Raw genomic sequence first — 11,054 nt, 5'->3', positions numbered from 1 at the left:
GCCACAACGCCCGGCTGTTTTTTGGTTGCAGCCGTCATTGTTGTTTGGCAGGTCCGGGCTGGGGATTCGATCCCACCACCTTAGGTGTACATGGCTGGCGCCTTAGCCGGTTGAGCTATAGGAGCCGAGCCGAGAAAGACTAGATTTTCAACAGTTTGTTTGGAATTCATTAGCTGTGTTTAATAAATTCCAAAATATACTCCCTGTGTGTATATACACATTTCCTATAGCTAAAAATCCAAAGAAGCCATTTAAATGTGAGAAATAGTTTGTTCTCTTTTCTCATTAGGTAACTGAACACATCTCCATTTCTTAATCTTCTGAATTTTCTGCTCCTATAAAGCAATTTTTTTTCCTCACTGATTTTTAGAGGCAGCATTAGAAAATAACCAGAGAACACGGACTTAGCCCAGGACAAAGGAGGAAGAGGTGCAGACCACTCATCAGCATTTCTCTTTCACCATCTTTCTTCCTGTCTTCACACAGCACCTATACCCAGTTCCCCTCCATCCTGTAGAAGGATCTGTCTTTGATTTGACAGCGTGACACATATTCAGCTAAATTCCCATCATCATTCATTTAAAGACAGCAAAAATGTGCACATGGGCTTTTAAGATGGTAGAGCAAGAAGCTTACATAGCAAAAGGGCATAAACAAGTATACTACCTATTTAATTGCCTTAGGTGAACTTAAAAGCTCTGATCTTTAACTGCCTGATTGAACTGATCTAAAAAGCTACAATTTTTTAATCAAGGAGAAAATTAAATAGCTTTTTGGTAAATAAAGAGGTATCTTTAATCTTATTTTTATGGTATCCAAGTTATTAAATATAGACAAAAACTCTAAAATATTAAGTTAACGACTACTCAATTTAGGATAACTTTCTCATTACAATGCTTTACAAAAGTTTTCAGGGATACCTCCCTTCTTTCATTCTTCAATAAAAACACAAGGGTTTAAACCTAGAAGGTAGAAGTTTCCATGAGTAGCTAGGAAACACAAAAGCTATACACACACACACACATACACATATACATACATACATATATATGGTTTTTTTTTTTGGAGACAGAGTCTCAAGCTGTCACCCTGGGTAGAGTGCCATGGTGTCACAGCTCACAGCAACCTCAAACTCTTGGGTTTAAGCGATTCTCTTGCCTCAGTCTCTCAGGTAGCTAGGACTACAAGCGCCCGCCACAACACCTGGATTTTTTTTTTTTTTTTTGGTTGGAGTTGTCATTGTTGCTTAGCAGACCCAAGCCAGGTTTGAACCCGCCACTAGGTGTATGTGGCCAACACCCTTGCCGACTGAGCTACGGGTCCCACCTAAATACATATATTTAATGAGGTATATTACCCCAGCATATTTATTTCTATAGTTGAATATCTGTAACTACTGCGGAATAACTATTCACCTGCACTGTAATTCATTAGTCCTTCCTAGACAGATGTACAGACGCATGCACTCACTGGTATTTACTAAATGGTGAAATCCCTCAGGAGGATTTGTTGACACATTATCACTGCCCCTGCTCAGCCCCTCCCAGATATCTTCTTCTCATAATGAGTGGTATTTTACACATGGTTACTCTCCCTAGGAGTTGGGCTAGCCCCACAGACTGCAAAGAGAAGTACAGGCGCAGGATTCCCTTCAGAAATCTCTATACTAGAGGTCCTCAAACTTTTTAAACAGGGGGCCAGTTCACTGTCCCTCAGATGGTTGGAGGGCTGGACTGCAGGCCCCAGGACAAGTCGGCTGCTAAGCAGGACAGGCAGCAGTGGCAAAAACACCGGCGGGCTGGATAAATGTCCTAGGCGGGCTGCATGTGGCCCACGGGCCGTGGTTTGAGGACGCCTGCTCCATACCTTCAATCAGTCAAACTACTGTGGTCCTTGTATATTCCTGATAAAGAGCCCTTTCTTAGCACAAGTGTCAACCAGAGCTGGGAAGAACCTACTGGCTGCTGAGAGGCTCTGGTCGGTAACACTTGACCACAGTGCTCAGAAGGTGGCTGTACTGTAATCTGACCTGAGACTTCATTTTTAGGCCCAGATAAATTCATTTTAAATATATCCATTAAGATCCCATTTCAGAGGAAAAATGCAGTTATTTCTCTTAACACAGAATAAAACTAAAACCAAATCAGGAAGAGTTATGATATATCAACTTATCAGCATGATTTCTAATTTCAAAGAGAAAAAGTAAAGATGACTGCGGAATAACTATAACGTGTTTTCCTATTCACTACAGTTCTTAGTCCTAATAAGATTCCGCACAGTAAGTTATGGCTGGAGAGAGATTTCATTATAAGCCAGAATTATCCTGTATGCCCAGAATACAGGATGATCCTAAGACTCACTTTCATAATAACACTCCAATTTCCGTGGCATGGTCCTTTTAAAGAAGCTTTGCTATTGAGAACTGACATCTTCATTTTGTTCCATCATCAAAGGGATAGCAGATGTACACCCAAAAAATCAATAAAATGATGAGATCTGACCATTGGGTTAATTTCTATTAAAATGGCTATAACCACTTTCTGGGTTGGTAGATGTGAGAAGGTGGAAGTAGAAGGAATAGAAGCCATGTAAGTCATATGTCAAACACCATTCTTTCTTAATCCTGGTAGAATGTTCCAGAAAATGTTCCATTTTTCTTCCACTTACAAAATTCATTTTCACACTTCTTTATATGCAGAGAAAGTAATGCTAACACAATTGAGCTCACTCTCCCTACATCTACATTTTGCACTAACTATTCTCTAGAAATAAAGTGGACTGGTTTTTTTAAAAAAAAGTTGGTTTATGATTCCATATCAGCACAAATACCTTCAAAACCTGAAGGTACGTAAGTAAAATATTTACTTATCAAAATCTAGATACCCTCTTTAAAACAAGCAGAAAAATTTAAGAAGAAATTCAGAATCACTAAGGTATTAGAACCACAACAAAAGGAAACAACCCTTAGTGACAGATGTGGTACTACGGTTGAAGACATCAATTGTTTTTCCCCCCTCATAGTTTACACCTTTTTTTAAAAAAGAAACTTTACTTTAGTCACATCTAATGTGTATGCTGTTGCACTCCCCCAAAGTATACAAAACTAAGACGAGCAGATGTGCAAAATTAAACAGTACTGTTAGTAACATCAAGCCCTGCGGTTGCTTTGTTATAGTCTCTTTCTTAATAATTTGCACTAAATGAATTCAGACATTTTGGGAACATTAAAAAACAAAAGGAGCTTCCTTTTACAACATTCAGCAGTTCTTTCTCTCACGTGTTCTGTTACTAAACCAGGGGTCTATTTCTGATGCTTTCACCTAGCCCTTATTTAAAGCTTCACTTTCCAAGTACGTGAAGTAATTAATCCTTTGAGAAACAATTTATGATGATTTCTGAAATGTTAACCAAAGGAAGGGATGCAAAGGTACAGAAAGTGAAGGCTTTACATTAACGAGAGTCAAACAAGACCAATAAGATCCTATCATTTTCAAATACTATGAAATATCTTTTTACATGTTTGATAAATGTGATTCACAAAAATACAATCCCAAGTTTATAACATAAGTGAGAATAGTTGGTGGAGAAAACAAGAAAAATAACATTTATAAAGCAGTCATCTTTTTGACTACCAAATACATTAGCTGGTTTAAATGTCAGATGATTTATTCACTTTAAAAATCAAAATCAAGGTATCCAGAGAACCCCTCTTCCCACCTCAAATTAAATCCAAGCTTATAAACCCAGCACATACCTCTATGTAAAATCTTTAAACTCCACAAATAAGTAAGGCCTTTAACAACCTAAATTTAGGGGAAAAAAAAAAGTACAATTATGGTTTTTATAGGAAACTTTCCACATTTAAGCATATCAACCATGATTCTTAGTTTAAAATTCTGCCAATCAATAATCATTTATTAAATAGCTCTCATTTTTGTGCCAGGCTTTGTACAACATCAAGTGCAAACACTACAGGTTCCTTCCTTTAATGCACTTATAATGCTCTGAAAATAAAGGACGCCAAATGAAAGAAGTAACTGCATGTGCACATAAAATGACCCAGAAGGACAGATGCTAAATTCCTATCAGTGCTATGGCCAGGCGAGGAGAGGGAGAGGAAAAGGGGATGACAACTTTTTTATATTCTATACGTCTATAACGAGAACTGTTTTTGAAGTCATGATATTTATGACCAAGGGGAGAGACATTTTTAAAAAAGTTAACTAGGACCAGGCATGGTGGCTCATGCCTATAATCTCAGCACTTTGGGAGTCTGAGGCAAGAGGATTATTTGAGGCAAGGAGTTGGAGACCAGCCTGAGCAAGAACAAGACTCAGTTGTCTCTACAAAAAAACAGAAAAACAGACATGATTGTGCGTGCCTGTAGTCGCAGCTACTCAGGAGGCTGAGGTAGGAGAAAAGCTTGAGCCTAGGAGTTTGAGGTTGCTATGTGCTATGACACCATTGCACTCTACCCTGGGCAATACAGCAAGACCCTGTCTCAAAAAAAAAAAAAAAAGTTAACTAATTAAATAAGGCAATGGGTAAATCAGAAAATGCTTTTCCATCAGTAGTCAGGAAGGTTTGTCCAGTGTTGTTGTTTGAGGAAAAGATTCAACTGATGTGAAAAAGGAGGGAAGGCAGGGAAAGAAGGAAGGAAGAAAGGAAGAAAGTGACTGGAACCTCGTAGTTGACTTTTCTACTTGGACCACCTCAACTTGATCACATGTTCATAGACCAAACATACACCACACTTACATATCAGTACAGTAGGCTACTTCCTTATGTTGACTACCTCCATATATTCACCAGTTTGTTACAGTCCCTTGGATGGTCAACTTACAGAGGTTCTACTGTATACTCAAAATGTGGAGGTGGTGTACTCTTCAAAAATATCCCATTCAGGGTGGTGCCTGTGGCTCAGTGGGTAGGGTGCCGGCCCTATATAATGAGGGTGGCAGGTTCAAACCCAGTCCTGGCTGAACTGCTACCAAAATATAGCCGGGCGTTATGGCAGGTGCCTATAGTCCCAGCTACAGGAGACTGAGGCAAGAGATCACCTAAGCCCAGAAGTTGGAGGTTGCTGTGAGCTGTGTGACACCACAGTCCTCTACTGAGGGTGATAAAGTGAGACTCTGTCTCTACAAAAAAAAGAAAAAATATATCCCATTCATAGGCTGGACGTAGTGGCTCATGCTTGTAATCCTAGCACCCTAGGAAGTCAAGATTGGTAGATCACCTAAACTCAGGAGTTCAAGATCATCTTGAGTAAGAACAAGACACTGTCTCTACTAAAAAATAAAAAAATTAGGCAAGTATTGTGGCAGGTGCCTGTAGTTCCAGCTACTCAGGAGGCTAAGGCAGGAGGATCAGCTGAACTCAGGAGTTTGAAGGTGCTGTGAGCTAGGCTGATACTACAGCACTCTAGCCTAGGACAATAGCCTGAAACTGTCTCAAAAAAAAAAAAAAATCCAATTCATGAAAGTCAAAGAAAGGCTGAGACACTAGAGAGATGACAACAACCAAATGAAATGTATGATCCTAATCTTAGTCTGGATGCTGGACTAGAAATTTGTTTTCTGGTGGTCTATACAGCGTAGAATTGGATAGCTGACAAAATTTGAATAATGGCTGCTGAATAAAATCTAGCACTGGTGTCCTGAGTTTAAGCATTATACAGTGATTACATAAGAAATGAGAACATCCCTGTTCTTATGAAACAGACATCTGAAATATTTCTGGGTAAAGGCCATGATGTCTGTAACTTATTTGCAAATGTTTTGGGAAAAAATATGTATACAGACTTTTAACCAAATGTGGTAAACTATTAACAACAAGTGAGAAATATGGATGATACATGTGTAGAAATTCTTTGTATTATCTTCACAACTTTTCAGTTAAGTTTAAAATAATTTAAAAGTAGAAAGTTTCAAAAAAAATGGTTTTTTTTAAAGACACAAAGTGTATCAAGATGACCCTCTCAAGCCAGTGTGGCTGATGCCAAACACGTATGTGTGCGAGTCACACAGACAAGGTATCTGGAGATACCTGAAAGGGCAGGCCAAGGAAACGAAATGAGTAAATATAAACATGTGAATCAGATTTGAATTTTTTATTTTATTTTATTATTTTTTATTTTTGAGACAGAGTCTTACTCCTTTACCCTGGGGTTGAATGCCACGGCATCATAGCTCACCGTAACCTTAGTTCTTGAGCTCAAGATCCTCCTACCTTACCCTCCTGAGTAGCTGGGACTACAGGTGCCCACCACACACCCAACCAGTTTTTCTATTTTGAGTAGTGACCGGCTCTTGCTTTTGCTCAGGCTGGTTTTGAACTTCTGAACTCAAGCAATTCACCAGCATTGGCCTCCCAGAGTGCTAGGATTATAGGCATGAGCCACGGTGCCTGGCCCCAGAATAAATTTTTATGACAAACAATTTCTTCAAGAGTTTAGAGTAACTGTCATTTACAATAAACACATGTATTCCAGGCAGTAAGATGGTAAAAAAAAAAAAAATCAAAATACTAATAATAACTTTAGCACAAAATGAAACAAAAAACATTTCTTTTAATGCTTATAAAAATTACATCCATAATGAAAACAATTTTCTCTTTGAGTAGTAAGAGGAGGTCATCTTATTTAGTATAGAAGTAATCATCTCTGCTCAACTTAGAAGCTTAGTTGCATATCATAAAACCTTTCCTTTAAAGATAGCTCACCACTAAAAATTGGTTCCACACAAAATGAATAATCAGAAACATACAGGGGAAGGCAATCTAAGTAAAAAAAAGAAAGTAAAAGAAATGCGGACTTGGTGATATTTGCTAAAATTATAAATTTTATTACAGTCTTGAAAAGAAAACATTATTCTTCCAACTTTGTCAAAATAAGACAATTTTCCTTTAGAAGCATTAAAAATCAGTGTACAGGGGAAGCTAGAAATCTGTCCATTGAAAACCTAGAGGATATTATTGGTATTCAGTACGCTAGGTTTCACAGCAATGACTTGACAAAGCCTTGACACTAAAAGTACTTATATCTATTGTCAATCACTCACTCCTTGACATGTCAAGTGCACATCTTTTCAGGGACAACTTCCATCAACATTAGCACTCAAAATACAGTACAGTGTCCCTGCTTCAGAAATGACAGGAAAAATAAAATGTGTTAGGTGGCAGGGAAAGGCAGCACGTGGATAAAAATTATTCAGCTTGTTGGAAGGCTGAAATAGTTTATATGAATTTCTTCAAGGGGAAAATGCTCTTTTGCCATACATCCTACAAGACAATACTTGAATAGCCTATCACAGAATTTGGAAGGGTCTATACTGTAATGAAAGTTAGATTTATGGACCTGCCTTGCATAACAGATTATTTAAATCAAGAAACAAAAGTTAAGTTAATTTGGGAAGGGATGGTGATGCTAGATGGAATTTTTATTTTATTTTATTTTAGAAACAGGATCTTGCTGTGCTGCCTAGGGTGGAGAATAGTGGAGCAATCATAGCTCACTGCAGCCTCCAATTCCTGGGTTCAGGGGATCCTTCTGCATCAGTCTCCCAAGTAACTGCGACTACAGGCTGCATCACCATCCCAGCTAATTAAAAAAAAATTTCTTTTTGTCAAGATGGGATCTCTATGTTGCCCAGGCTGGTCTTGACAAACTCCTAGACTCAAGCAATCCTCCCATCTCAGCCTCCCAAAGCTCTGCGACTACAAGCATGATGATGCCTGGCACACATGCGATTCTAAGACAGGAAAAGAAACTGAAGCAACTGTATCTGTTGCTCCATGATATGCTCATCCATACATCTTTTTAACCTGCTTTTCACTATCACTCCTCCATCTTTCCCTCATTCTCTTAGGAAAGCAGAGTAAACAGAATAAGAGGTCTTTCTGTGTTCAAATTAGTATTGGTTAATTAGATGATAACTCTGGGAAAGTTACTGATATTTAACTTTTCTAACCCCCATCTTGCATATATATAAAATATGTTCCATCATCCAAACTTTACAAGGTTGCTGTAAAGACTTAATGACATAGTACTTGTACAGAACGCATGTAACAGTGATTGGCACAAGAAATATTCAATATACACCTATCTCCCCTCTCTACTTGATTCTGTTGCTTTGATTTAGCAAATGCACCCATGTGTTTTCTCGGTCTCACCAAGGGAACTGAAGGGAAAGAAGTCGATGCCATCTTCAGAACACCAAAAGAGAGACAACATGTACACTGAGAACTCAATCAGTCTGGGGGAACATTTATTTTAGAAACCATGACTGACAGCCCACCAATCTACTAATCTTATTTTGACTGGAATAGTCCTCTCAGCGTCAGGCATTAGCCATGTGCCAATCTGGTATTTGTCAGCTGCAAAAAAATAAATTTGTAGCCTACTCGGATTACACATAAAAATACACTTTGGAGGCATTATGCAAACTTAGGCTCGAGTAGAATTTATAAAAAGTGGCAGATAAAGAACAAAACTATCAAAAGCATTTCTTCTCCTGTAGCCATAATTAGTTTTCATTACTACGACCTGATGAGCCATAAAAGCTGGAGAAATTAGACGTTTTAGAAAATAAAAACTACTCTAATTTTAAAAATTGTAAGGGCAAATATAGACAATACTTTGGATTACCACTTATTTCAATGCCTTTCACTAAAATAATGTGTGCCATATTTTCAATCATCTAATAGGCAAGCCCTGTACTTGAAGGTGAATTTTATCTTTTCTGCTGACTCCATTCACTTCAGTTTTCCCACTCCAGTAGAATTGAAAAGACCAGTGGCCTTGTACAGATGTCCCACACAAAAGGAAAGTAAGATTTATGAAGTCCAGGAAGAACATGCTTCTCTACTGAAGAAGGCAGATTTCTATTTTTTTCAAATTTGACAGATAATTGAGTATATAGAACACGCATATACTTTTCTCTTTTCGATTGGTATCCTTGCCTTTTTTTGCCCTTTATCCTACATGTTATTAAACTTTTAGAGCCAAGAACTGCCAAAAGCCACAAAGCAGTCGCTCCCTCCTGAGATCAGAAGAGGAAATGAAACATTTTTATTTTCATCTACAATAGTGATTTAAGTACTCAAATTTCATACCAAACTAATCTACCTACACATGTAGATTAGAAGCTACTTAGCAGCAATACCATCAGAAAAGAAAGTTCTCATCACCCTGGGCAGTTCACACTAATAATTAGAAAGAAAAAAGGAAAGCTGTGAATTACAATGAACTAAGACTAAATAAGTGTTCATGTTGGATTAAAGGATTTGAGTTGTCAGTTTGATGTATAATGAATGCGAAAAATCAGCTATTTAATTAAATGGTACATGGTATGATCACTTTGTTCTGCATCAAGCCACTGAAGTTATCAGAGTGCCTTTAGTTTAGCAATTGTTTACTATTTCACTACCCCATGATTTCTCTCAGACATTGCTCAGCCTACATTATTCCAAAATTGAAATCTGGAATTTGTATCTTAATGTTAGTTTAGTTGACATATTTTATCAGTTTATTAGTGAATATATGAAATACAGTAATATAGAGAAACTGCAATTAATCACAAAGACAATAAATTCCCAGGTGCAGTTGATAAAAAAAGAAATCAGAAGAACAGATAAAATCTGCAAAAATCTTTAAGCATAAAATAACATTGTCTCAGAGACTATTTTAATAACTTAGACTTTTCAGGTATTTTCTAATCATACCCTTATAACCAGAAAATGTCTAAAAAAGCAGTTTTCTTTTTGAAGAACTTGGAAATTCTATTGTTTTACAAGAGCACTAAGGTCCTCACAACTATGTGAAACTAGACCATGTTGAAGAGCACGCAGCTATGTCGTTACTGTGGGTGGGGCTATGAAAAGAACAATGGACAGAAATGATAAAAGCAGAAGAAAGTTAAGAAGGTCCTGGGAGCCACTAGGATTGAAGAAGAAGGAAAACAAACTCCTGAGGATATAAAATAGGCTCTCTTAGAATGATTAAATCACCCAAATTTCCCATCACTAGAGCCATATACTTACCGCTACTGCAATTCTTCCAAGGACGTGCTCTGGAATTTTCCTATATACATCCAAAGATCCCCCTGTAAAAATAAACATATTCTGTGATTACAAGTGAAACCAACAAACTAGGGCATGGGTTTCCTCCTCTGTGTATTCACTGTGAGAATCTGTTTTCCCTCTTCTTACATTTATGCATTGGATTTATAGAATACAACTGGATTTTGGTTAAATTCTATGATATAATAATATTTCCAGATGAAGTATAACTGGATACTTTCATTTTTTTCCCAAGTACATATACGTATAGACATGAAAATGCTGCAGGAAAGTAGTCAAAGAAAGGCTTAAGAATCTGTACTTTATGTACACTTAAATACATACATAAAATTATAAGTATTAGTATGTTAATCCCATTAAGGCAGTGGTTCTCAACCTTCCTAATGCCACCAGCCTTTAAATACAGTTCCTGTGTGTTGCGACCCACAGGTTGGAGAACCACTGCATTAAGGTGTCGGCCCTGTTACCCTGTTACCAGTTTCCTCACACATAAACCAGGACACTGTTTTACATTTTTCGTATTAACCAAACAAAAGCTGGTGGATATGTTCCAAATATACTTAAAAACTAATAAAGTGAAAACAGCAGTGTTTAAGATTTATCTAAAACAAATGTTAGTCTTTAGGTTACATACCAAGACAAGCAATTAATCTACTGCAAAGACATATTTTAGGTCAAAAATGTTTTTTAGAAATTCTCTTTGATTCTACTTTGAGAACTACTTTATAAAGTAAAAAATAAAAACTTAAATCAATCTCTTTACATAACTTACTTTTCATTAAAAAGGCACTCACTAACATCATTCACCTGTACCAAATCTAGCTTTTAAAGGTAGTTTTAAAAACCAAAACACTAAACTGTAAGCAATAAAGGCAAAAGCCATGGCTTGGCGCCTGTAGCACAGTGGTTTCAGCGCCAGCCACATGCACTGAGGGTGGTGGGTTAGAACCTGGCCCAGGCCTGCTAAACAACAA

General features: G+C 37.4%; 1 protein-coding gene across 4 annotated transcripts in view; it reads right to left on the bottom strand.

The window, feature by feature from the left end:
- Window positions 1-11,054, bottom strand: part of MAP2K5 (mitogen-activated protein kinase kinase 5) — a 281,458-nt gene that overhangs the window by 148,799 nt on the left and 121,605 nt on the right. For all 4 annotated transcript variants that reach the window (XM_003784455.3, XM_023509981.1, XM_023509980.1 and 1 more), the window contains exons 12-13: window positions 10,042-10,103; window positions 3,755-3,803 (exon numbers count right to left, since the gene is read on the bottom strand). In XM_003784455.3, the coding sequence (XP_003784503.1) occupies window positions 3,755-3,803; window positions 10,042-10,103 (111 nt within the window). The remainder of the gene's footprint in view (window positions 1-3,754; window positions 3,804-10,041; window positions 10,104-11,054) is intronic.

The sequence above is a fragment of the Otolemur garnettii genome, unplaced genomic scaffold (genome assembly GCF_000181295.1).
Source record: "Otolemur garnettii isolate 467f Iridium unplaced genomic scaffold, OtoGar3 scaffold00011, whole genome shotgun sequence".
Lineage (NCBI taxonomy): Eukaryota > Metazoa > Chordata > Mammalia > Primates > Galagidae > Otolemur > Otolemur garnettii.
Note: the sequence above shows the minus strand (reverse complement) of the source record. Positions and strands in the feature narration are given on the sequence as shown.